The sequence below is a fragment of the Leuresthes tenuis genome, unplaced genomic scaffold (assembly GCF_036924035.1).
Source record: "Leuresthes tenuis unplaced genomic scaffold, fLeuTen1.0.hap1 SCAF_17, whole genome shotgun sequence".
NCBI classification, from domain to species: domain Eukaryota; kingdom Metazoa; phylum Chordata; class Actinopteri; order Atheriniformes; family Atherinopsidae; genus Leuresthes; species Leuresthes tenuis.
In genome coordinates this window covers 14,288,773-14,316,474 of record NW_027325371.1, presented here as the reverse complement: position 1 = coordinate 14,316,474, position 27,702 = coordinate 14,288,773, and the positions used below count along the sequence as shown (strand labels likewise).

General features: G+C 43.8%; 2 protein-coding genes across 3 annotated transcripts in view; one reads left to right on the top strand and one right to left on the bottom strand.

Moving 5' to 3' along the window:
• Nucleotides 1-1,876, top strand: part of bri3 (brain protein I3) — a 4,946-nt gene extending 3,070 nt beyond the window's left edge. The window contains exon 3 of the mRNA XM_072369664.1: nt 637-1,876. Within this exon, the coding sequence (XP_072225765.1) occupies nt 637-769 (133 nt within the window). The 3' untranslated portion in view covers nt 770-1,876. The remainder of the gene's footprint in view (nt 1-636) is intronic.
• Nucleotides 1,092-27,702, bottom strand: baiap2l1b (BAR/IMD domain containing adaptor protein 2 like 1b). Of its 2 annotated transcripts, XM_072369662.1 has the most exons (14): nt 27,358-27,702; nt 24,664-24,739; nt 24,434-24,520; nt 17,402-17,463; nt 16,097-16,168; nt 15,289-15,423; nt 11,521-11,673; nt 10,977-11,132; nt 10,737-10,845; nt 9,845-10,061; nt 7,373-7,435; nt 6,403-6,634; nt 2,779-2,825; nt 1,092-2,696 (listed from the first exon to the last, which is right to left on the bottom strand). In XM_072369662.1, the coding sequence occupies exons 1-14, from the start codon at nt 27,406-27,408 to the stop codon at nt 2,624-2,626; spliced, it is 1,533 nt and encodes a 510-aa protein (XP_072225763.1). In that variant the 5' UTR covers nt 27,409-27,702; the 3' UTR covers nt 1,092-2,623. The 2 variants fall into 2 exon arrangements, with proteins under 2 accessions (XP_072225763.1, XP_072225764.1); XM_072369663.1 differs by lacking the exon at nt 27,358-27,702 and having other exon boundaries at nt 24,675-24,741.

The following is a 27,702-nucleotide window of genomic DNA, read 5'->3' as shown; positions in this document are numbered from 1 at the left end:
ATTTATTTATCTTTTACCTCTTTATGCTTTCTTTTTAAGCGAGAGCTTCAAAGTAGAAGCTTTGATTCTCTCCTTCTTCCAGAATGAGGTCAGACGTTCAGCCCTGAAACTTGTTTAGCGTGAAAGGTCGAGGTGTGGCGCAGATGGGAGATGATTAGAGAACGATCTCATCTGCGTTGCGGGTAAATTAACATGCTGGATGTAAGCTTCCTGCGACGGTGTCGCAAAAGAAAGTCGAGATGCTGTGCGAAGTGCAAATGAGAAACAGGATGGGATAATTAGCAGATCTCATAACGCAGTATGTGCTTCACAATAGAACACCGGAAAGATGTCGGATGCTGAAAAGGAGAACTTCATGAAAGATATTGGCTCATTTTGAATTTGATGGCAGCAACGGGTAGAAAGAATGTTACTGAACTGAATCAGCCGCAACATGTTCCTCCACCTGTTTCCTCTTTGGAACCACTTAGTTTTCTGGCCTTTTGTTGCCCCCCCCCTGTTCCTATTTTTCTGGGCAAAGATTTTCAATGGAATAGTGTAAAAAGTCTAGTTTTCAATGCTTTATTGTGAACAAAAATCATTGGAGCGTTCCTTAATCGTCCGCCTATCTTTGACACATGTTTGTTTGTGTTCCAGAGTGGGTGTCCTGGAGGATGACTTCACCTGTCTGGGGATCCTCTGTGCCATCTTCTTCTTCCCCTTGGGCATTCTTTTCTGCTTTGCACTGCGTCAGAGAAGGTGTCCCAACTGTGGCGCCACCTTTGGCTAGAGGGACCAAAGCGCAGATCCTTCATTCGCTTGTACTCCCGTGCATACGCAGCCCCACATATACAGAAACCCTGCATTTTCCATACAGCCAATGATCTAGATATTAATCTATTTTCATCTGCAAGTTAAGAACATTCTAGCGCACACGAGTGTCCAGCTGTCGTCAGTCAGTGCCTTCACCACATGCCGAGTGATCATCAGATTCCGTAGATTTAGCTCAGTCGCGCGAGGATCTGAGCGGATTCCTTCATGTTTCGTGGAGCTGGAATTAACAGATGCTTCTAGTTTTTTTTTTTTCTTCTTTATTTTCTTCTCCTCTTTTTATGTATCTGCTGGCACACCTAGCTTTTAGTTAACCTTGTGCTAAATAACATTGTAGATGAGATCATCGATGAATTTTCAAATTTTGTTTTTCTTCTGCCTTTATTAGGAAATGCAAATTTTCAGACGTTTTTGCTCCTTTTTGGCTCAGTAGCGTTTCCTATAACACGCAGAACGAGCCTCGGACGTGAACCGTTCCGGCTGAAACGGTGGACTTGATCTGACATTTTGTCTGTTTTTTTTTTTGTTTTTTTTTCCTCCTCGGGGCCATATTTGCACTGACAGCTCGTTTGATGATTATTCTGCTGGGTTGTGCTTTTCCAGGGCCAATGCAGACCTCAGGTACATACAATCTGAAAATGCCCTCGACGTTACAACCTCAGCCGTTCGACTCTGGACTCGCTTTAAGAGGACTCTCGAGTCAAAGCAGAGTTGAACTTCAACAAAGGACGCCGAGTAGACGTCGGAGTCCTCCGACAACACGCATAATATCTGGATTTTTATCCCGGTCCTTTACTCTGTGACAAGTCAACCTGCCCCATTCCTCCCAGCCAGACAATCAATTGAGAGTTTTATCCACGTGTTTCTGTGTCTATGTCTTCCATCACAGCAGGATGCTCTGACTCTGTCCATGGGAGCAGAGGAGAGATAGAACTGGATGGGAGGGATTTAAAATAAATAATAAAAAAAAGAAACTCTTGCTTTAGTAAACACACTACGCACGCTGTTATGATTGAGGTTCTTACTTTTTATATGAGTTACTCTAATTAAAAATGAATGCCACTTACGCCTTTGACCTTTTTCTTTCTTAGATGAGCATCGTGTCCCGAGTCATCGCTGACTTTAAACAAATGAATGTAGAGGAAAAAACCCAAAAACTTTCTGTAGAGTACCGGGAAGGGAGAAAATAAACGCCACGCTGACGAAATAAAATCTTTATTTTTCATACAGCAAATTCTATTAAGAGTGTAATGACAGCTGAAAACAGAGCGTACACATAGTCTTGCTGTGCGTAACGGTTAAAGCAGAAACCGCCGGTGTGAAGAGTGGTTAAAATATTTACAGTCCGAGTTTGTGTCTGCACACTATAAAAAAGTTAGTTTAGGTGGCCTACTTCTTCTTTCTCATCACAGTTAACAGCGGAAAAATTAACATAAAGGTGCACAGTGGCAACAGAAAAGATCGTCACTTTGACATTAAACAAGCAACGTCGACAGCATTTAAGATGTGACAGTGTCTGACCATTAAATTCATCCATATCTCAAGAGCAGTTAAATGTGGCAACTCGAGTCTCACCACAGAGAGAACCTAAAGCAGATATAGAAAATATAAATATGAGCGTCGGCTCAGTAAATAAAACAGTCCCTAAATACCTCCTTTTCAGTTTAAAGCAGTGAGGAGGTTCCAGATTCCAGAAATGGCATCGCTCTCCTCAGCGCTGGCCCAGGAGAAGCTGCTGGACAATAAGAGCCGAGGCCGGATTCCTTGATCCGACGCCTAACGGGAAGCGACGACGGGTGGAAATGTGGACAGATCAGATGGCCGGTGCAGAGCGATCATTGGTGACAGTCGGACGTAGCCTCACTGTGGCGAATGGGTTCCCTCCGCTGCGAAAAGGGAGCAGAGATGAGTGATTAGCATACGTCTGAGTGAGACGAAAGCAAATGTTGCGACGCTCATGTGACTTACGCGAGGTAAGCAGGCGGAGGTCTTGAGGTGCCATTTGACTGGACTGCCTATGGAGACAAGGGACATGTTCATCAGATCTGGGTCAAAAGGGCAAAACCACGGAACATTTGAACTCCATGAAAGTTCTAGTTTCATGGTGTCAGTTTAAAAAAAATAATAATTTTGTGAGTCAAAGGGAGATTTTTGGACTCTGGAGGGGCCATGAGACTGAAACCTGTTCTGCAGTCAAAGTGCTGAACACAAAATGAGTCGCTTTCAGCCAGCAACATGTAGTACCCGAGAGCGCCCACAAGAGGGCAGCAGTGGATAGTGGTTACCGGACTGGTCTGAATGATTTGCTCTGAGACCACTGTTCTCACAGGATCCATACAGTTGAACACCTGTTTAACATCTGGCAGATATTTGGATTTCAACCGGTGTTGCAATAATCCCGACTGGAAAAAGAGCAGATCGCCTTATTTAAACTGACAGCTCTAATTCGTTCTATAAATAATGCAGTCAATTTTGTACCTCGTTTCACTCAGCTGGACTTTGACTTTCAGCTGGCAGATGTGAATTTTCATTCCCTTTTTCCTGATACTCAGCTTTGAGGTCACGAACGCCTCTCCCGTTTAGCTTTATATGTGGATCTCAGTGTATCGGATCACGCTCTGCCACTCTCTCTCCGTCTCTTTCCTCTTAATGTATCAATGCCTGAGAGCTGTTATCTTAACCTTCACACAAAGCGCCAAAACCAGTGAGGGTGCATTTTTTTTCCAGGGAAACCCCACCTCCTCCAGCATACCTTTTCACACCTTATTGAGACCAAGTATCATTACTGAGAAAAGCCTTTGCTGACACAGATCGGAAGTGGCAAGTTGAAATAACTGTGGTTTAATGCCATCGATTCAAACTCGGGCAGAACCAGCAACAAACGAGGAGAGAGAGACAAAATGGAGAAGAAAAAACAAGGATCTACCTCTATTTGCGCAGAGTTCATTACCTGAAAAGCAGTATTCGTAAATGCTCCTGCAACATGTTGCTAACTAACCCAATGCACAAACAGCAACCCACTCAGAAACTTAGCATAAAACAGACTATTATAATATACTGTGGTGCTAGAGAGCTTTGTTTCCCCATCATGCAAGTCTGCTCTGGGATGAGATCAGATATCCGTTTTAAAAGAATAATGGCAGAGATTTATGAGACAGAAGGAATCAACTTCCCTGGAAGAGGCCCTTATATATCAAAAAGTGGAGGGAGGGATGAGGAGTGTGGGACAGATAGAGGTATGAAGATGGCCAGTCAAGTTTTCAGAGGAGTAGACGAATGAAGAGCGCATGGAAGGACGAAAAGTGAGCGGCAGAAAGAAGGAAGAAAGATATCAGGTTCACCCAGAGTGGAATTCCAGCATAATGCCAAACCAGTGATGGAGATGTGTGCCGGATGCAGGCTGACAGGCGGCTCACACGTGATCACATTCTTATGTTCACAGCAACGAATACAGGCAAGAAAGAGAAAAGGAACTTCATGTGCCATCGAAAGCATTCCACCGCCATCTGGGTCAAACGCCACAACCTCAAAGAAGCCAAAGAAGTATTTGTATGCTAGCATATGATGCAAAAGTATGTGTGCATGAGAGCAGGTGCACACGCATGTCTGAACGACGCGAGATCTTACCACGAGTCCACAGTTTTGTCTAAATAAACAACGTCAGTGGCACAGACGTGTGGCGTGTGCAGAGGGTGTGTAAATGATGATAAAGACGGGAGGTACAATTGACCCCGATACACCGCAATAAATTTACATTCATCAAGCAGGGGAGAACTAAGAGGCTTTCGTAGAGGGAAACCACAACTTTGCCTGCGACTTTGCATAGAATGCAAATTAAAGGACATTTGTAAATAAGGGAAATATGTCTGGAATTGTGGCTAAAATAACATGAGATTGTGTTTTCACGTGTATGGCAGTGTTAATGCCTCTTTATGGAGCAGCGCCAGCTAAAAAAAACCCATCATCAGTAGTCCACAGTTAACAGTCACCACAGCTCTGCTCTGCTCTGCTCACCCTGCATCTGTTTCTTCTGCGGCATCAAGTTTGAATCCAGTTTTTAGAGTAAAACTTTACTTTTCTAATGATTTTATTTCCGTTTCCGTTTCCGTTTCCGTTTCGGTCTGTTTTTTTTTAAATCTAAGGTGGTCCTTTAAGTAAAGCCGAATCATAAATCAGCCTAGCTTCTAATGCCTTGAGGCAGTTTGGTTTTTGTGACATAAATTTAGTCGTCCTCGACATGCGGCAACTTCACATGCAGCCCAAATATTTGTACCTGTGTGCTGCAGCTACACATGCACCTGCATCAATCTCCATTCAGGAAAATAAACATACCAGACATACAAGGTGCAGAAGATCAAAACGGACAATAAGTCACTTTGAACTCATTAATTTAATTATCTACATTAATGAGTCCAAAGTGACTTATACTAGGGGCAATGTTGGGTTGAGTGTGTTACTCAGGAACATGCGAACTGGGGAAGCTGGGGATTGAATGAGCAAACTTTCAATTGCAAGTCAGACGGCGTACCTCCTCAGCTAGCACAAGGATTACCGTGATCCACACGTCTATGATGAACTGTCGACTAATTACATGGACATGCATAACAAAACTATATTGCTAGCTGACCCACGTCCGCATCTGTCCCAGTGAGAGTCCCAGTCAGAGTGTGCAGCATGCTAATTTTAATTAGTTCAGAACATGGCTACCTTAAGAAGAAGGTGGACTTGGCTTGAAAAATAACTTGAACAGAACTCAAATACAACTGGCAGGTCTGTCCCCCACCGTCTCTGCTGTGCTTCAGCTGTGCCTGGCTTCTCCCTGCAGTGTAGGCCGTCATATATAAGCTAATCATCTAAAAGCCAGAGTAACCGCAGAAGCAGCAGTGATTGACAGAGGTTAGAACCTCCTCCTCTGCCTGGTGGATTCTTGTAAATCAAATCAGAAACACGAGGCAGGAAAGAAACATGATTTCTTCTGAGATTTGTGTTGTGTAATGCTGTCAGGACACCGTGACAGTTTAATCGAATATGACTTCAAGTCAGTTCCTTTCCAACTACCAAGTGCTTTAGCACCTGCAGTAGTGGCAGATAAACTAAATGTGACCATGAGCTCAATAATTACAAGAAAAATTGAAATGATTGCGTGTTTAGCCAGCACTGGGTGTAAATACCAAGCATGAACCATGTCAGTATCATCTTTTTCCTGTACAGGCAACAACTTCTTGAGTCGAAATGATTGATTTCTTAATTGTCTGGGTTAGCCGACACTGAGAGTGTATCAGAGTGTGGGGTCAGGTTTCCAGGGCAGACATATGAAGCTCATCTGACACCGCCTGCACACGCGCACATGTACATGTCATCAGCAGTCAAGATAAGGCAGCGCAGCTGAGGGTACTGTAGCCGCGCCGCAGCAGGTATCGGGTGAGATGCAGCCTCCCGATGCCCTTTGCACCAGCACAGCAGAGAGGTTTGACAGCAGATGTTCACAGAAGAGAACATTTCTCACAACAATCCTTTTGAAACTCGGGGCCTCGTTGTACAAAGCTTGACATTTTACACCCGACTTCAACCTTTTCAATAACTTGAACTCACCGTGTTGTGGTCGGAGGACAAGGAGGCGGCTGCGGAGCGCTTGGGGGAGAACTGGTGGTGGTTGTTGTTTGTGGCAACGCTTCTGGTGGACGACGTGCTGTTCTTGATGGCGTTGCGCTGCGAGGCGTCACTGTAGTCCTCTGGTGGGAGCACCATGGTCGCCTCATCCGTCTCCGTGTCCTGGTGGTGGAGGTTGACCACACTTCTGCTGCGGAATGGGGCGGCAGTCTCACTACAGACAGGAAGAAGAAGAAGATGACGACAGGTGCTGTAGGAGATGAGCAGCAATCATCCGGCTCCTGGATTCCCATCTCTACAGGCAGTATATTCAGTTTAGGGTTACCAATAAGTTCAAAGTAAATCAAAAGTTTGCGTCAAACACAGGAAAAAAGTACAAAATTAAGATTAAAGCACACGGAACTAGTGCGAATAGTGGTAATTCTGGTAATAGCTGGCTGATAAACTGGAGGTGCGGCATATTAGAATCTAATAAATTAGTACAAGAGGCCTAAGTCTCTTTGAAGAAAAGCCTGGAGTCAACTCTCTGAACTCCCCCTATTTATTTAACCAAGCAGCAACAAAATCTATTCATCTTCACACAACATCCTGTTTCCTGATCTGTTGCTGGACTTGTGCCCAGTTTTAGAATCACTTCAAAGATTCAGGGGCTACATATATTTATAAGATAAACACTTAAGTTTGACCTGGGTCTATAAACTCGAAACAAGCAACCTATCCGACAGCTTTTATGCCATGAGTTTTGTTCAGCTAAATGATTGAGGGAACCGATGCAGAATGTGACTCGAGGACAACGCGAATCAAAAGTTGAGCAGTAGGAGAGTACCCGTAGGATTAGAAAGGTTATCGCGTCAATAGGAGTAACTAGAGGAAACACTGCCAACAATACAGCTGGCTGCAACATGAAACCTGCCGGTGTGTGTGTGCTGGCTGGAATGTGGAGTCTCCTTACCTGCTGTTATTCATGAGAGGCTCGGTCAGAGCGCGGCAGTAAGAAGACGGGAACCAGCCCCTCCTGAAACACACAAACCAGGAAAGCAAGTTAGGAATGATTAGGTCTGTGGTGCCTACCAGCTCTCAACTTATGGCTCAGGGAAATCATTCAAAATCATAGATGAGGAGCTCTGCCCTCTTTGAATTTTAAGAGGAGAAAAAGATTCCACGTATGCTTCTCTTTATCCACACCAAAGACTGTTGGTGAAGAGTCATGAGAGTTGTGTCCTCCTCCATAGTGTAAATATAATATAAGCTTATAGCAAACACGTCTTCACGATCTCTTGGATTTCAAAAGAGCAAAACATCAATTTGATGGGTTACAGATCATTCCTGGTGGTTGAAGACAAGTCCTTTTTTTTTTTTATTTAAAGTTTTCCCCAATAAGAGGTTTGTGGTCGAGATTCACTTTGAACTGGAATGAGTGTGCAGGTTACACAAAGTAAGTCGGTTTCTCAGCTCGGTTTTGTCTTTATTGTGGAGCCGAAAAAGCTTATGTGATGAAAAGCTAGTCAAATGATTAACTCCATAAATAAAGACGTCGGCACACCCCGGGGAAAAGGGACAACAAGCTTAGTAGAGGAAGCTTCCTGGTCCCCGTTCGTTGTCTCAGCAACGAGTTCTGAGAATCGTGGTCGAGCTGGCTTTGGTCACAAGTCAGTAAACAGTCAAGTGGGGAGCAATTGGCCAAAATACAACACAATCTACATGGAACAAGAGGTGTTGGCCTCGATATTCCATTTACAGTGCATGCTTACTGCATTTGTATAATCAGACTATAGCAGCTGGGACTAAGATTGGTCAAATGACTGAATTCAAATGAAGGCAACCATTCACCGACCTTATCTCATTTACACAAAAAGAAAAAGAAAATGTCAGCTTTACACAAATTTTGAGGGATATGCATTGGTGCAAAAAGATTTAAAGCAATCCGAGTTAACGCCAGTCTCCAACTCGAGCTCAGACCAAGGAGCTGCTGCAGAATAACATCGTTTCTGATCAATGTGCAATGGTTCCACCACTCCCTCAGTGTGGACAAGTGTTAATATTTGAGCATTTCCTTTGCCTCAAGACCAACGGAAAAACACGCTTACTTAGTCACACTCATTAATAATTGCTCAAGTTTACTTAGGATACGGTTTTCTCTGAGAGAACATGTTTGTTTCCAGGACATTTGTTAGGCCTTTGCTACTGAACGGGTTCAGTGACACAACTCTCCAGCTGAGCTTAGAGGAACTGTAAGTCGCAGTTTCCATGAGAGACAATTCTTGCACAGTAAAGCCCAACTCTATCCCCCGCTTGACTGATAAGACACCGGAATCAAGTTATAATCACTGCGATGCTAAAATATATCGATCGCTGTGGTTTATTACTTTATAACCAGCATGTTTCTTCACTTATCGCATTCAAATGTATCCGACATCATTCAGTCTAGCAGTAGTGTCTGAATCAGTTTAGGAGTTGTCAGATTAGTTGCTAGGATACACTATCAATAGCTAATTAATTAAAAAGGCAAACCCAGCGAGAGACTCAAATGCATCAAAACCAAACTTCCTGTGGGACCCGAGGCTCGTCTTGTCAGAGATGTTACTCTCATAAACATGATGAAATACAATTTAGTAAAACAGCCTTTGGGAATTTCAGCTCAAACCACCAGCAGCAGTGAGAAAAGAACAAAGTTTCACTTTGTGGCAGCCTTACTTTTGAGAGTAACTCAAACGACTCCTTCTTGCCCTTGATCAATTTTACAAGGATGTATTTGCCAGGTAAGCTCCCTTGATAATAATAAAGATCAAACCTGATGAATGATTAGCATTCAAGTACACACACACACCTCCTTGGGCTTCAGATCAAATCCTTATTCTAAAAAGTCAGACATGGCAGGCATTGGGAGGGTGGGCTTGGCTGGGGCCTTTCTGTGTGGGAAAGTAGGTGGTATTCTGGATATTTCCTTTTCTTTTTTTCCTCTCACTGCTTCGGTCTGCTCTGCTGCGGTACATCCCACCCTCAGGCCATGATTTATTTTGACTCCCTTATCAGTGAGGACTCCAGCTCAGCCAGCACTGACACGCCTGAAGTCAGGTCTGTAAATGGACATGGTTTGCCTAATAATCAGGCCAGTTAACGCAGGTAAGTCCCACTATTACTGCTCTCACTATCATCCCACTATTTATGCGATTATGGTATGGATTTTACTTCTCAGAAATGTCAAATTCAGCCACAGATTCAAAGACACAGAACAGTAGCTTCAGGAGGAAAAACATGCTGGTATGGAGGTGTGGTCCTGTGAGCACAAGGGTAACACAATCCAGAAATATTTCAACGACGAGTGACGATGCTCTTAATGATAATTAAACTGAACTTGGCTTACACAAAGAAAATAAACGAAAGAACAGGACACGTCAGCTTCTGTCCCGGCTTCAAGTCTTACTTTCTATTCTTCTCCATTTCACCATACATCCACCCATCCCTCTCATCAGGGATGAGCAGAACGATGATGTCTCCCTCGTCAAAGCTGAGCAGCGTGCTGTTGTTGCCAGCCGTGTGGGGGAAGACGGTGCGCACACGTGGTCTCTTCACAATATTGTTGAGGCCTGTGGCGACAGACATAGACCTGGCAAGATTGTTCTCCTCGCTGTTCCCGTGGTCTGGGGAAAAGATAAGGAAAAAGAAAAAAACCCAGATGAAAAATCCAACACTACAACAATAAGATCACAAAAGACTCTAAAGCCATGTTAATGCAGCTGTAAAACTGCACGTAGGAGATTAATGTTCACGTTCACCTCATTTTGCCCACACACTAATAAAGAGACAGATGAATGCTAATGTGCAGCATACATTTCAAAGAATTTATCACTAAGCTCAAAGGAAAATTGGACGGAAATATCAGTTTCAGTTATTTTATCTGAAATGAAAGGACTGGACCAACTGAAAATGTGACCCGATGGTGGCTCTGTGAGAGATCAACGGATTCCATATCAGCCACTGCCCAATGGAAAAGATTTCCAGCATCAACCCAATAGATAACAACGCTTTTGTTTACATATGGCGACCTCATGGTTGCACATAAGAGAACGTAACGGTCATCAAAGTTGGTTGAATTTAATATCAAAGGCGCAGCATGACTGCAAAGAAAGAAGCGACACAACAGTATAATCCAAACCCAAGTGAGGCCAGCGCTCATTGCTATTTTTATAGGTAGGATGAAAGCAACTTCTCTTTCAGGAAAGAACAAACAGTCATTTCATTACACTCTCATGTTGAAAAGCACGAGCTCGAAGCCACGGAAAAAGAAGAGCTAATGAAAACCGATGATACGTTACCTGGGCCATTATTGGTCGAATTAGATATGCTAGTGTTGTTATCCTGGGTGAACATGTTAGCCAGAGGACTGGTCTGAGCCTTCAGAGGTGGGGCCGGTGGAGTGATGTTCTGCCACGGGAGAATCATTAACGTTAGCAGTTTGGCAAATACGTGGGTGGAAGGAGACACTGTACTACGGTACTCAAAGACATCAACATGAGAAGACTTCTTTGATTGTCCCCTTATCCCTCCCATCATACCACGCTGTGCCGCGATGGGGACGGGGAAGGCATAGGTGTGATACAGACTGGCGCGCGGAGTCCCTCAATCATAGACAAAACACTCTCGGGCATGTCGGTGGCATCGTTGCACTGGTCCTGCCAGCTGCTCAGCTTCCCCGTCAGTATGTCTCTGGCCTATTCAGCCGCCGTGGAAATAAGAAAAGATATTAAAAGAAAACATGAGTAATCAGCAGAAGCGGTGCACGCATTTCTGTCACTATGGCAACGCGGTACATTGTGGCTCCTGAGACTGTGAGCTTTGGAATGAAATGTTCTGCATTATGATTCGAGATACGAAAATGAACAAAAGAAGGTATTCTGCCGAGAAAATAATATTACTCATAGAGTCTAGTTTTGACAAATAAATAATCACACGGCAACATAATTTGCCCTTTTCACTTCTTTTTTTAAACCTCACATTAAATCTTGTAACGATTTAATTTTTTTCTCTTTTCTTTCCACAGCAGGAAAACCAAACTTGCATCTTTCTCCCAGAGTATAGCGGGTCAGGGGTGGCCTGTACCTTTTCGTGGAAGGAGGCGAACTGATACGTGAGGATGCAGTGTTTGTCGACAAGGAAACAGAAGCGTCTCTTCTCCTCCAACAGAGCTTCCTTACAGCCGTCTGCGATGAACAACTGCATGTCCGTCTGTCGGCTCGTCAGTGTTTCCAGGCACTAAAGACAGGTGGATCAAAACAGTTCTCATAGATTCAAATGCATATGGATGTCTAGGAACAGCTGAGAATCGTTGAAACAGTCTGAATCAACAGGTTTCACTACGGTTGAGAGCCATTCCACGAACTCGCATCTCCTGGAGGTCATCAGATACTCTTATCTTGCGGCGCACATGTCGAGCAGCCACAGAGAGCCTTTGATTGAGCATGCACACACAGTCCCAACAAGTGGGAATTACATGAAAGGAGCGGGGGTTCTTTTCTGAAAAATCGTAATCTCCCTCATGCAGGGGAACAGGTTTTGTTAGCATACAGTTTACTGTGTTCACACAGGGCAGCGAGGGGTGTTTGGAGAAAGGACAGAGGAGCAGCGTGCAGAAGGGGACAGGAGACATCAGTCTCAGAGAGCCTTATCTACACATACAGCCTGGGCTTATAAAAGCCTGGGCCGTGTGCGTGGAAGTGCAACTGAATGCAAAAGAGAAGAAAAGAAAAGAGGTTTCATTTTCATGCGGGACATAGATGGCGATAAACCTCACATTTTTCAGAAAAGGCAGATACCATTTATATGACTGATGTTACTGATAACGAGTTCAAATCCTTTGGCCTAAAAGTCCCTGTGGGGACCTTCCTCTCTAGCATGTAATAAAGGAAGGTATTTGAATTCTGACACAACTTCTCCTCAAAAAGAGTGATGCACAGCACAGTCAGATGACTAATTCAGCTCCTTTAAACACTGTCCCTGACTTCTTGGGTAAGCTTCTTGCCAGATCCAGATCTCATCCAACTGGCTGGGGCTGGCACGCCTGTAACGGCTGTTAGCACCATGACACACACCTTCTTTATTCAGCTCTCACTACAGTCCTCATCTTGTAAATCCTTAAATGACTGAGGAGGCTGCGGTGGGTTGAAAGTCTTTTGCATCTACCGTTTACCTTGTTCCAAGAAACAAATAGCACACTGCAGCAGCCGCTTGGAAGGACGGCACCACAGTATTGAGCATAACTCAAACATAGAGTCATTTGAGGCTGTAAAAAAATGTTTAAAAAAAATCAAACACACTAAAAAGCATCATTTCAAACTCAAACGCTTAAACCGAAATGTTTACGAAACCGTTGCCATGACAGTGGAATACGCTCTTAACAAGCACCTTGGCAAATCTAAATTGGAGATATAGCCTTAGGTCAAAAAGTTCTGTCTGTTTGACTGTGGGCTCGGTGCCAGAAGGTCCAACGTCAGCCTGCCCATCGAGATCCGCTGGCATCTCCGACACACCAACCTGACAACAGGCTTCCCTTTGTGGGTTCAACAAACAAACAGATGCAAATGTCACAAGCAAACACGCACCTCTCTACACCAACGGCATCAACCCTTTATTTCCCCCTTTTCTGCCTCCATTTTTTCAAACTGCAACATTTATGGCAGGCCTCGACAAAAAGAAAATATGGGTCCCTTAAAGTCACGTGTGACAATTGAGAAACTGTCTCCCCATTTGTTACAGCAGCACACCGACTCACAGAGACACTTTGATGCTCCTGCTTTGATGTTTGATGGCCCTCTAAAAACCATCGATATATATATATATACATATATGCCAGTTTAATTCCATGTGTCGCAATGACAAACCTGCAGTATAAATTTTCCCAAAGAATTCCATCGTCACAACAGTGTGAAATGACACAAAGTTAACGTCTCCACTCCATTCTTGAAAGTAGTACCGACGTTAAGCACTTTGATCAGCATGCACAGGAAATAAAATGTTTGATCAAGGATCTGCAGGTTTCTTTTTGAGAATTTCATTTTTTTTTTATTGCAACTCCTACTTAGAGAGGAAAGCAAGAGGTCTGTGCTTCACATACAAGACCTGCGTCTCCCGAAGGCGAACCGCCACCACTTGATTTCTTATTCACCACTCGTCTTCGTAATCAATATGGGCCACTAAATCTAGTTTCTTTTTCGATGAATTGCATCTTAAATCTTAATTCCACCATTTTGACACAAAGACACACCCTTTTAATCAGTTTACATGTGTCAAGGCTGCAGTGGGCCTATTGTTATGGTAAACCTATATTCATCCTGAGCTACAGGATTTAGGCACGAATGGCAACAGAGAGCTAAGGGGAAAAAATGTACACTTCCTCAAAAGATTAATCCTTCATGTCTCCTTCTGAAATGTGGAAGACTTTGATACACACCTCAATCTTTGTTTTTCTTTTCAGGTTGAACCGATTTCATCATATGTTTGACAATTATGACAGTGCTCCTATGTTATCTTTGTCTTTTCTCTCGCCGTTCTAGGTCTCTTTGAAGTGTCTTTGCTGTCTGGCAAATCATCTGGCGCTTTAAGCTCCTGTCTCAGGGCCCTTACATCCTGTCTCTCTGTTTACAGACACATCCCGCTGCCTGTTGGGTCTCCAAATCCTAACGCCTGGCTTTAAATTCGAATGAGAGAGCACAGCAGCAAGGGAACAGTCTGACTCGAGGCCTGCTGGGGAGCTCGGAGAATAGAGGGGTGAAAAGGAAGGTGAAAGGAGGGAAAGATGGGAGAACATGAGAGAAGAGGAAAAACGAAAAGAACAGATTTCTGAGAAGCAACAGGGAAAGTCTGAAATTTCCTCGATTGTAGAAATAAAAAAACAGAACTTCCTTCATCCTTCCAGGCTTCCCTTTAACTGTGTTTGTGCAGTTGGGCCAATCCCTCGGCCAGCCAGGGGTAGGGTAGACCGTGTTGACAGAATGCACAAACCCTTAAATACGCACACACAAACGCACTTGCAAAACCTAGGCTGACAAGCTGCCTGACAGGATCAGTGGCAGGCGGGTTATGTAAGACCTGCGCTGCTCTCAGCGACGCAACCTCGGGATTAAACTCGTCTGCAGTTTTCATTCTGCCGTCACCGCTCAGGGTGTGGCAGCATCGTGGGAGAACTACCTCAGTCCCCTATGGTGATCTAACATGCCACAGTGAATCACTGCGCCCAATGCGGTAAAACCAATGACAGATTAATGGTCAGATTTGGACAAAATACAAAGATCAGGCCTGTGAAACATCAAGGAAAATCAAACAGATGACTAATTCCTCTTCTGTATCTGACCTGACAGTTTTTAATGGAGACAGACACCTTTATTCATGGTTGTTAGGATACCTGTTCATAATCAGATGACTGGCAGCTACGAGTTGGGGAGCAGGTTTGCCACTTGAATCACTGCACACCCTGCAAATGTGTGTATGTGTAGCAACTTCAATGGAGTTGTTTCAGTAAACATTTGAGCACCTCTACCTGTTTGTGGTTTTGTCGGTGCACGTGTGCGGCAACCTGACCGGCAAGAAGGTGCGAGAGACGACAGCATACGGGTGTATTCATGGAGCAGACAAAGGAAGCCAACAACAAAGAAGAATCTTCCCCTGCGTGACTGCACAGACCGGACACTCCATCCCCGACTACGGTTACACCGGCTCTGGCATGCTGCGTCTCAGGTGTCAGGTGTATGAACGAGTGCGTCTGGGCAATTACGTTTGCGGGAATATAAAGACGCACGTGCGCGTTTTAAAAGGAAGCGCGTCCGCACACGACGCGTCACCCGCCGCCTGTGGGGGTTTCTGTGTTCTTCTCACCTCGCTTTCCTTGTTCTCGTACTTGTTGGCGTTCTTGCCTTGGCTCTTCCTCCTTAGCTTTTTCAGATCCGACTGGGACCTCTCCAGAGAATCTTGCTTTATCTTGTGCTCCACCTGGTACCTCTTGTACGTGGCCTGGACCAGAGGAATGGTTCATGTGAGCGCCAGAACACAAAGCTCGGAATATTTGTCACGTAGAGAATAAAGAGGGAGTTTCCAAAAACAGTTTTGGACACAAATTGTTTCCTGGTTGTGAGCATTTCTGTTTCCATTTCTCTTATCTAAGTTGCTATGACTATAACCTCTCTAATATTGCTACAAAATGTTTGATGACATGCTCATTTATGCTCTCTGTCTGCAATATGGCAAAGATGCATTTAACACGAGAGAGAACTAACTTTTTTATTAATAATCACACACCGAGCTTTGCCTAAAATGACACATTTGTTGACTTATCTGCAGAACGATCACGAAACACTGACAATGGGGGCTTTTATTTATTTATTTTGTGCATTGTGTGGCTGACACATCTCTCTTGAAATTAATTACCAAGCCTGTAGTCATAATGACAGAAAATTATAGCCCCGAACTGCTGCACACCGTGAAACTGCGGCGGCGTTTTTCAGTGTAAATAAAACTCTCACGTCACTAAGTGATCCTCTTAAGCTGCTCATACTGTTCACGGTCGGCGGAAATCTGTACATTTTACACCATATGCAGATATTTTGTGCACCTCCATTATCAGCTGTGGCCAATGTAATGGAGTGCTGCTGATTTAGTATGACTCACACACACAGAAGCTACTCACAGTCATGTATTTGACATCCATGTCAGTCTTCCTTTCCAGCTCGGTTATTATATCCTTGTGGAATCTCTTAAACTTCAGGTGAAAGGGAGGTGGGGCAAGATGGAGGGGGGGCAAAGAAGACATTGATGGTTAATGAGTTGATGAGAGGATAAAAGACTACCTTGTCAGCTTTCATATCAAAAACAAACAGGGAATATGCAGAAAGTCTCAGAGAAAGATGGACGGTGATCTATCACAGTGTGCTGGTGCTTGTGGGTGGGGGTGAAAGCCGAGTCCTCGGTTGCTCTTATGAATGAGTCAGAAACAAAGCGTGGGAATGCCCATAGGCTTCTCCCTGGCTCTCATTTGTCTGAGGGCGTCAAAGCGCTCCAGTCAGCACAGCCTCGCTGAAATACAGCGTCTGCTCCCACAATGGAAAACCCCCATTTCTGAACGCACGCAGATGACCACGGAGACGGCGTCAAGCGCACAACAGACAGCGGCGCCGTCACTAAAAGGTTTTCTTCTGTTGTTTTCTGGGAGCTGAGTCGCTGCGGTGACTCACAAACCCGAGTCCAATTAAAAGACAGCCCACCCACTGGTGCTGCTAGCAACACGGTCTCAGAGGTGTGCATCGCAACTTTTTCTGCCTCTCAGTTCGTCTTTAACAGGCTATTTTCAAGCAGCCATTGTTGAATTTCCCCAAGCATTTAAAAAATGGGCAACACTGAATGAACAAAATATCACTTGAACCACTAATACATTCTAAAAGCTCTTTACAGTGGCTGAGGTGATGTCAGTCAGGTGCTGAATGGGGAAAAAAATAAGTAATTCTTTAATTTGTATGTTTCAGCATCTCCAGTATGAGACTGCAGTTTGTCTAGGTGCAGGTGTTCATATGCAACCATAGCGCTTGTAGCTTCTTAATGAATCTAGAGTAATTGCAACATCTCCAGCTGCGGTCGTTCCGGAGCGTGTTGAGACTTGCTTGTCCTCAGAAAGGAAACAGAGCCACAGGTGCTTCTACTATTCAAACCTGTTTCCCCCATCAGCAGCCACCTCCTGTAACCTTTTACTCATCCACAAAGCTTCTGCGGAAGACATAGGTGGGAAAGAAGGCAAGACTGCGTCTGACACTAAATCATGCCCTGCGACCCGAGGCTTAGCTTGGAGCTGTGTGGAAATGCACTGAGCAACAGGTTTAGAGAGTGAGAGTGTCTGACAAAATGCAGTTGAGTGAGGCAATGCAATTACAGCGCAATTAGATGACACGTGGATTTACAGCAGGCACGTATGTGAGCCTAAAGAAACATATGTAGCACTCACATTTTCCTCCAGCTCAAGTTGAACCTTTTTATGGACCTCTGAGATTTCCATCAGCACTACACCTGCCAGAGGGAAAGAACAAGGGAGGAAAGATAAACGCAGACGTTAATGTCAGAGGACTGGCAGACTGGCAGTAATTCAATTGTATGCTTCTGTTTATTTATCAACTTTTTCTTTTTTCCCGGTTTTTCCTGGGCTGAGAGTTGGATTGAGCTTATGCAAATATACCGAGCAACAACTGAAGAAGCGGTGCGCTTTCAATGAGCACAGTGAACACTGTGTGTACTGTATTGCAGTGAAATGAGTCATGTTGGTCACAAATATGGTCATATGTCACCAGCCACTGAGGTTTAGGAAGGCTGCTCGTCACCGACACGGAAGGATGAAATGCACACACACACACACACACGTGCCTCGACCTGAAAAACTGGACCTCCTGCCGCCGTAATCAACGAGGGCTCAGATGAAAAGCAGCCACAAAAACAACACTGTGGATCTGCATAAAGCTCACAAAAGCAATCAAATTAGGATTATGAAACACAGAAAAACTAAACCCCCTTCCCATGATAATCCTAATGTATTAGGCTTGTGGTTATGATAAAATCAGACCTAAGAAATGTAAGCAGCCAGGTGTCTTTCCCAGACCTGCGCTGTAACCTAACGGACAAACTTTTTACTTCTTACTTCACTGGATTTACTTTTCAGAGAAATATTCTAATATTAAGCAAGGGCTGCTTAATCGTGGCAAACATCAGAATCACGATAACCGCTTGATTTTGGAAGTGATTAGAAACGATCATTTATTGGAGAACATCATATCTCTTTGATGGACTTAAAACACTTTTACCTTCAACCATAAGCAGGAATTGGGGGGTTTTCTTATGCCCCGGAGCTGGATGGGAAGGCAGCTGCATTAGTTCCATCTCCTTGAAACTAAAGTTTAAATGAATTAGATTTCCCCTTTATGGTGAACCAAAGGCCGCCTCTCACAGACCTTACGATACGTTCGTCCATCAAATTCTGCCGCTTAAACAAACCGAAAATTTGGACTCGATAGCATTATACAGTAGGAAGAAACTGACTTTCTTCTGTATTAAATGTACTGCCAGTTGGCCTTTATCCAGGGCAGCGTGGTTTACAGACTGACAAGGCATCTGTGTGTGTGTGTGTATGAGAAAGAGAGAGAGAGAGAGAGTGTGTATCTTTACACTAGCTGGTGCGATGCTTTGATAATCACTATTTTTAAACACCTGTCGGATGACTTGTAGGCATAGAAGAGCGATGTGTGTATTTATGTAGAGATTAGTCTAGGCTGATGATTTCAACATTGTCCAAAGAGAGATGGCTTTACTGCTGGAGGCAAAGGGGAAGGGAACAAAAAAATAGATACTCCCGATCTTGGTCAGAAAATATAAATGGCTACTCTGTAATGAAATAAATCGAAGTATAAGGTATATAACGGTTCTTCTCTGCCCTGAAAGGTACTAAGCATTTATGTGGCAAAGGTTTATTTGTTGCATTACATATACAAGCAGGATGCACATCTTCAGCTGAAGCTGAAGCAGCAGCCGAAAGGTCCAGCTGTAACATACACACCGATTTTCCCCTGTGCAGTGGAACAAACAACTCCTGTTTTTCAATTACAAACCAAAGACCCTGGCCTTCTCAGAGGGAACCCGTTTGATAGTTTAATATACACATATAGTATGTGTAGTACTACACATTCTGATTAAACATACCGTGCAAATCCATGCCAGCTATCCAATTTGCTGGCAGGCGGATGTATCACTGTGACCTGTGCATTCATCAAAATGTAAACACTGCCCTTCCCCCCTGCTCCGTCATTGCACACCTTCCCTGCCCTGCCTTGACTTAAGGTGAAACTAACTGTTACAATACAAACAGCAACCAGCAAATAAAAGACATCGTTGACATCATTTCAACTAATCTGCACTTTGAAAGAACAGAAGCTGTAGAGGGGGCAAAGGCTGGGTTAGGGTGGCTATGGAGAACAGAACGCGTGCACAGTAAAGCAGAGGGGACATTACATAAAGGAGAAGTGGTGACCAGTGTTGTATAAAGCTAGAGGTAGAAAACTTGGAGAAAGAAAAAGGTTAGCAAATAACAAGGCTCCACCACTCTATAGCAGAGATTAAAAGGAAAAACGCACTAAAATGGTCAAGCTAACTGCCAAGGACTGAATGTCTAACACACCTGACCTTAAAGTCCCCTCATCAGAACACTCTCCAAAATGTCAGGTGTGGTATTCAGCCAAACACTGGAAAAACGGGTTTACTTGCAAAGCACTTAAGCCGAGTGATGAACACATCCCTGCTGTACATCTGAACAATGATGGGGCTAAAAATGTTTTGAATTACTGACAAGGAAGAAGAAACGGTAACTGGTAACGTCACAGGCATCAATAGCTTCATTCCAGCAGTTCACGCTCATTTGTTTGACGTCCGTCACGATCTGCACAAAACGTTGCCGGGCAACAGGTGTGCTCGTTCGAGCAAAAGTGCGTCAGAATGAGGATGATGCCAAAAAGCAACCCACCGCCCATAGCCAACAAAACCTCACCGAGATTAACCCACACAGCACAGACTGGCTGCCTGCAGCCCTGTTTGCTCAGGCTGGAAGTCGGGCCGGACTAACAGCTGGACATAGAGGCTTCTGTTCAGCAGCAAGGGCTAAAAACAGTCAAATAACAAAATATAGCATCTGATCGGGTGAAGGAACCTTACGTTTGTGGCAGGGGGGCTGAGCTAGTCGTAAAAGCAAAAATAAAGAATCATCAGAAACTTGGTTGATGTCTTTTGTTTGAGCTTCTGAAACACAAGTAAGTCATTTAAATTAGTTCCATTCCTCTTCTTCACCAGTCAAACGTGCAATGTTGTCCATGTTCTGCACTCCTAAAATAGAGGAGAAACATCTTTGTTTTCCTCTTACAGTCCGTGACATTCAGAGAGATGAGACATGCTTATCTCTGTGTGTGCATGACTTAGCAGTACAAAGCTGCACTGACAGGAGCCATTAGCAAGGTGGGCTTTATGGAGGGGATATAAACTGGAAAATTAAGCTAATACAGTCCGATGGCTAAATAAACAGCACTGAATGCGCACAAAAAAAGAAAAAAGAAGACTCCATCCTCCCTCTGAGGAGCTTTTGATGACACTTTGCCAGTAGCATGCAAAGAGTCCCGCGGTTCCTCCACTATTTTTGACTGTGGACAGAATAATCCTGGCATCAGTGTGAGCGACCCGACGCATCATGCAAACATGTTTGGATTATGTAAAGTGGGCTTGTGCCACTTGGCAAATGCCATTTGAGCATTGGTCATTGTGTGTCGGTGCCCGTGAAGCGTCCATTAAACTCTTTTCGCAGTAAAAAGGACGAGGCCGGACGAGATTAAGCTCAGTGTGTGCACAGAAATCCTTCACAGTCTTCGAATCTCATTTTGGGAGCAACAGATTTGTTTTTTTTTTTGCTTTAGCGCAACCTCCCCTGAGGAGCAACACAACAACTGACTCAAACACAACTGAAGCAATAATACAACAAGGTCGGATCAAACTGTAAGTCCTGGTCTTTATTATCTCTCTCCCTTCCACCCGGGAAGTCAGATACTTGTGTAAACTGGGGAAGGAGGTGGTGGGATAAAAGAACTAAAAGAAGGTGCGCCGGTCCTCCAATGCCTCTCAAGAGTATCTGGTGTCTGGCAATGTGTCAGAGGAGCTCGGGTTTCAGAGAGGTCAGCTGCACTACATCCATAAGCAAGTCTCAGTGACAATATGGAGACTGCCTTGTTTATATGACTGGCCTGGGGCCTCGCATCCTGACCGGTTACAGCGATGCTCAGAGAACACTCCCACTACAATGCATTTGGGTTAACAAACCCAGGTCGTTAAAATAAACGAGACGGTCTGCGGTGTGGATTTAATCATCTGCTGCTCTAAATAATCCAGCATAATGACGGACTAAACTGATCTGTCATGAGACCACACAATCTCTCCCTGTGCGTCCCTCCTGTGAGGATTAGTGGTCAGAGGTGAAAGTGACAGTCTGCACATAACTTCCCCTCACGGCAATCTGTTTAGTAATGCCAAATGTGAGCCAAGGTCACCCCAAGGAATATTTAGCTTTCATCTTCAATGAGCTAAAATGAGGTGATAAAAGGGTAATAAACGAAGAAATAAATCGACACACTTTTTAAAATTTATTTTCTCTTCGGTCGGCAGGGATTTCAGCGAGCAGTTTGTGTCCCTCCCGTCATTTCCTCTCCATTTCCTATAACAGGAAGCCCGTTTTAAGCTGCGCTGGACATGACTTTAAGATCTGATTATGAGCTCTGAATCAGCAGCCGTCAGCAGCAGCCCCTGGGTACACGTGAGCATCAAAAGCAGGTGAAAATCTGTTTCCGACTGGTCTGCCTCCAGTGTTTTCCGCAGACATAGATTCTATTCGAAGCGCCAGCGAGGAGCAAAGCGAAGGCAAACACATTCGTTGCACTTTTTTTGACAAAGAAATAGCTGAGAAATGCAGTCGGATCAACAATCTTTGAAAAACGGCACATGAACCAGTCCTCCACCTGTTGCAGGCTCGGACTCTTAGATAGAGGCGTAAAAATGTTGTGGCAGGCCTCAATAAATAAAAGAGACACTGATCTATTGTGGATGGAGCCGTTCTCTCACATTAATGAAAGTGAAATAATGTTTTTAACGATTGCCAAATGTACTTGGCAAGACGTTTACAAACCCGAAGGGCAAAAACCCATGTGTGGGAAACACTGGCCAGTTGTAAACATTGATTAGTGTTCATGAAAAGACAAGTCTGCCCTAATCGGGACTTTTTCTGTTATGAAATTCCAGCATGGGAAGAAAAACAGAGTTTTCTGCACACAGGACATATTTCACAGCCTACTAATGTAAAACTAGAGTAGGCCTGCAACTCAAATCTATTTTTTTGACTAAACACACCTTCCTGCAGCATTATCAAATGCAACAGTCAGATAATATAACACTTTGCTGGAATGCAAAGCAACACTGTCAGGGGAACACGAAACAAGCCAATTCTGGGAAGGTTCGCCTTTAATCAGTCGGCGAATTCACTTTGACTGATTAAACGATTCATCTGAACCGATAAAACACGCATGCATTCACATCCGAAACCTGTGAATCCGCTTTACCGACGTGATTAACCAGCTTTAATGTCAATATTATGACCCTTTAGGCTAATTAGTCAACTCCAGTGGGCTTTTGGGAGGAAGTGGAGGCTGGAAAAATAAAGTGGAACACGTTATTTTTTTTCCATGTGACATCTTAAAACTTAAAGAATAACCAGAAAGTATTCAAGATTATCACAAAGGAGCAAACGGCCAACTTTTAGAGCCACCTGAAGTCTATGCAGGATGAAGAGTTCCTTTTTTTTTGGAGGGGGGGTGGGTTATCGTAGCAGTTGTTCCAGAGAAGTGACACCAGCACAACACCAGGTGGCTCTTCCACCACGCTGCTGAATTTAATTAGCACTTTTGCTACTAATCAGCAGGGGAGACGAGAGGCATACAGTGGTTAAACCAAAGTGTGCCTCCTGTGACGGTGAGTTAGGATGCCAGACAAATTAGCTTGTGGGAACCGAAGCTTGGGGAGTTGGCCTGGAACAAAACAGAGGACCAAACAAACCCGGTGCCAGCGTATTCCCAGGCCCATCACACTCAATCACTCACAAATCCCAAGCGTTCCGTGGAACTAATCCAAGGATAACCTCTGAGAAATTCTAGCTGGAGTACACCCAAAGCGGGGGGGGGGGGGGGGTCTGCAGTAGCAGTCAAAGGTTTTTGACACACTTTCAGATTGGTCTTTAATGGGTGAGGGTGTCCAAACTTAACTGGTGCTGTAAGTAAGAGAGAGAAAATTAGACACGCCTCATCGTCTATCAAGATAAAAAGCTAAATAGCTAATGTTTGTGATTGGTTTCATCCTTTGCAAATAACTTGTACTTGTTTGTTTTGTATCTGATGGACACACACACAGACATTTTTTTTCTTTTTACTTAGCATGCCTAGAAACTGCTCGACTGAAAGGCCGAAGGACACATGTGGCTACATTTTGGCATTTAAATACCTCGTTTTAGGAATACTTATGCTACAGGGAAAATAAAACTGAAAAATAAAATTGCTAAAACGATACAAGTCACTAGCTGCTTTTGGTTTTAAGTGGGCATTCCAACACACCTAACTAACCGGCATCTTCCCAGATATCAGGGAGTATCCCAGATATTCCAAGAGATTAAAGTAATCTCTGAGAAAACAAACCAAAACATTCACCCCTCTGTAGATGTACACAGCAGCTGGTGTCCCCAATTATCTGACTCATGTTTGTTTCTTGCAACCTTGCAAAAAGATCCCTTCAGATCTGTTCATGGAGTGCACAGAAACTTGGCCGATTACTCTTCCCATTAGTGACTCACACGTGTTATTTTAGTCTTACCTCTGTTGTCTTTGAGAAATTGTTGGGGGGAAAAAAAAGGCCAACACTTCCGAGTTATAAATAAGTTTATATGCCCACACTGAGGCCTGTAGCAGGAACCGCTGTGAACTCCACAGAACATGGACACAAAAGCTTCTAGGTTTACGGTGACAAATTCAGTTTGTGTACTGTCGAGGTCCCGATAAGCATGCATTACATTTAAAAGCCTTGTAAATATCTTACTTTTTCTTTAAGGTTTTTTTTTTCTTTCTCACCCTAGTGGCTGGACAGGGAAACAGGCACAAAGAGAATGTGGGATGACGTGCAGCAGAGGGCCACAGGTCAGAACTCCATTAAGCTTCATCCCTGTAAATATCTTAGAAAAGGCCCATTCTCCAAAAAAGCTCTAATTATGAGAGGACCTAAGTCTAATTTTGCCATCTGTAGCATTTTACAACTTTGTTAAGATTAGGAAATAATCATTTCAGGAAAGAGAGTGCTTTCTCCACAGTCTAAAGGCTTCCTCTTTAATCTCAGCAGAGAGCAAGAGGACAGATACATGGAAACTTACCCAATTCTCTGGAGACCGGAGACACTGCAGCATTCTCCCCAATCTTAGACAGTGCATCAAAATACAACTTTCCTGCCATGGTCATTGCTGGGAAGATGATAAAGTTGTCATGAATCCCTTATGCCTTTTGAAACCCACAGAATATTCTACAATTTCTTTAATATGACTACTACCCCCCCATCCATTCTGCAACCCACTAGCCTGTTTATCTATGAAATAAAGAAGCTCACCAGCAACTGACTTCTCGTAGTTCTTCCCCAAGTTGACCAGGTTCCTCAGTCCTGGGTTGAACTGATCCATCACATTCTGTGTGTTCGGAGACAAAAGAGGGAGACGTAACCGTCTAACAGTGACATCAGATATTGTGAATAATGTGGAGAAAGAAAAAAAAAACTGAAATGAATAAAACAGCAGTTCTTAAAACCATTGATTGTTCATTAACAGGACCTGAAACCTACTTCAGGTTAAAAAAAGAAGAAGATATCACCTGCACGCCATGCATCCACATAATGGCTGGCAGACAATGACAAGGAGGCCAAAAATGTCTAACAAAATTTTAAGTGAAACTTAATCCATGTGGACTTTTCAAAGGCAACTGCAGTTATTCAAATGGCTCAATGACCACTGGGAGATACGATGCCAACGTCACGCTGTTTTGTGGCAGTTTTGGCTCCAGTCACCTTAGAGGACTGTATTGTTACTCATGTATTGACTTTATTCTCTTGTAGTCTTACATTTCAGTCACAGTCGAGGCAGGTGGCCGCCCTCCCCGTCTCTAGTGTACCTGGACGTCTCTTCCGATTAAAAGCAGTTCTTCGTCTCCGCTGCCATCCATCATTTTGTGGGTTGGATCAAAGTGATGATGCAAACAACTGGATTCTTTATTTAGGCTACCTTTACTAATGCCATTTCACGTACACCATCATAATGAATTGAAATGGACTGGAATAAAATGTGCTGGGATTAACTGGCCTAAAATTTGTTCAAACTGGGTAGTATTTCATTGGACTTTAATTTGAATACGTTTCCTTTATCTGTAGTGTCTTGAGATTGCTTTGTTGTGAATCAATGCTACAGAAATAAAGTGAATTTAATTGCTTTTTACATCACTCTAATCTCTTTCATTGTCCTGAATGGAGAACACTTATATATAAACGTGCTATATAACTAAAAGTCACTATCTGCTGTGTCTTATTTCCTATAAAAAATATAAACAAAACATAAACTAAGGCTGCCACAAAGTAATCAATTATATTGACTCTTTGCAAAACCAACCGGCCTCCCACAGTAGCACTGTGCACAAAGTATAATCTAGTATAACCTAAGTATTTATGATTTCGAGTCATGTCTGATTGTTGGTGGTTATTGGTGCCTGGGAGTCATCATTTCATGATCGAGTCGACGTGATGAGAAACAGAGAGCTTGTCTGTCACGCATCTTTCAATGATGATGAACTCCATCTATCTACAAAAAGTCCAAACCCTGTGAAGACTGCAGCGTTTGGTCATAGCTTACATGCACAAACATTCAATGACTAAACTTGGTTAACCAACTTAAGCCACTCACTGACAGTTTCACTGACTGCAAGATGAGTCTGATTTATCCCTTTGAAAATAACCTGGATTTCAGCAATACATAAATCCCTTTAATGGTGATGAAGGTGGAAAAAAAAAAAAAAGATACTTAATCAATATGTCAGTAATGTTACAGCATCTATAAATCCAACGGTACAAGCAGAAGTTGTCATCCTGTCATGCTCTCGCAATTCATGGAATGTGTAAATCTTCAAGTATTTTCTCTGCAAAACAGCCCCGGCTACCAGGAGCCTCGTGTTGCAGCCACGGCGGTGAGAAAGAGGCGATGGCTGCCGAGGAGCTGGCTGTATAATCTTACCACACAAAACACAAAGGCAGCTAAATTATTAAACCTGGAGTCTTTTTTCTTGCATTTCACCACTCCAAAGAGCAGTGGGGGCTGCCCATGAGAGGAGGCCAGAACCTAAAAGTAGGCTAAATGTTTGTGAGAAAAGCCTGGAGTCTCCTTTTGAGTGTCTCAGTCTCTTTATTCTCCTTCCCTGTGCCACCTGTGGAGTGGAGCTTGCAGAGTGTCAGCAGTGGCAGCTCCTAATGGGACACAGTGAAACTGGTGGCTCCACATTTGGCCCAGTATTTTCTAATCCCAGCTGAGTTTCTCTTTTAGCTCACTGCCATCACAGCAAGCAACAAATGGTCGATCAAACTTGTTTTGGGGGGGCATTTGTCCTTGTTATTCTTCCATTTATCCTCAGTTACAGGATGACACATATTCTCCTAGCAGCTCAGATGATGCTGATACACGTTAACGAGGAAACGACACACCTAGGGTGGGGCTATTTTCTCCAAAACCAGTGATTCAACTCTCCAGTAAGTCACCTTTTTGGTGTGGGCTCGGGCAAAGCCTTCTGGAAAATAGTCCTTAACCGTTTAAACACTGTAAACCAACACCTGGCTAATCATTTAGCTTGGGGATCCTCACAAAGCACAAGCCTCTGGACTGCTTAAATATGACACCTTTAAACCAACGACACTTACTGAACCGCACACAATACTTTGCCATAATTCAAATAAGCTGCCATGTTGACAGCCATAAAAAAAAGAAAGAAAGAAAGAAGGGAAACTGTCTCCAAATTGCCGCTTCCGTCCACGTTCATCTTCGATTTCAGATGCACTTCGCTGCTTAAAATAAAAGTAAAGCGACTCACGGTGACCACCTGTTAAACGTTCGGCTGCGAGACGGTTGACTTGTAAAGTTAAATGACGCCGTTTCGCCCCAAAAACAAACAGAAAAAGAAGCCCACATGGGCGTATTGGGGTATTTTTTGTGCGTGTCTTCCGTCGTGGTCGCACCTGTTGTGTTCCCAGCTCCCTTTCCAAACCAGTACCCACCTTGAATGTGTTCTCTGTTAGCTTGTTCACCTCCTCCACGCTCCGCGACATGTTTAGCTTCTCTGGGACGCCCGACTAAGGGGGAATAAATCACTAGTTTGCTCTCTCTTCTTCTTCTTTTTTTTATTTGTTGTTGTATTTGTCAGAATCCACACTAACGCGAACCTACAGTGGATCCAGATGGGAGAAATCTACGGACGCATAAAATCCCTCATAGCCAGCAGGGGACGCGGGTCGCACACATACCGACTAAAAAAGTTGAACAAAAATAAATGAAACCGAGAGAAAGATGGAAAAGTCCAGCTGTCTGTTACTGCCACTGCTCATCGGCACTAAAAGGCTGAG

Bases quoted from the DNA above. Each gene is read 5' to 3' on its own strand.
- baiap2l1b (XM_072369662.1), bottom strand. From the start codon at position 27,408: ATGTCGCGGAGCGTGGAGGAGGTGAACAAGCTAACAGAGAACACATTC. The intron at 17,464-24,433 runs GTAAGTTTCCAT...TCCCTCTGGCAG, and splicing joins TCCGGTCTCCAGAGAATTGG to GTGTAGTGCTGATGGAAATC. The intron at 7,436-9,844 runs GTAAGACTTGAA...TGTGTGTTTCAG, and splicing joins GAAATGGAGAAGAATAGAAA to GAGGGGCTGGTTCCCGTCTT.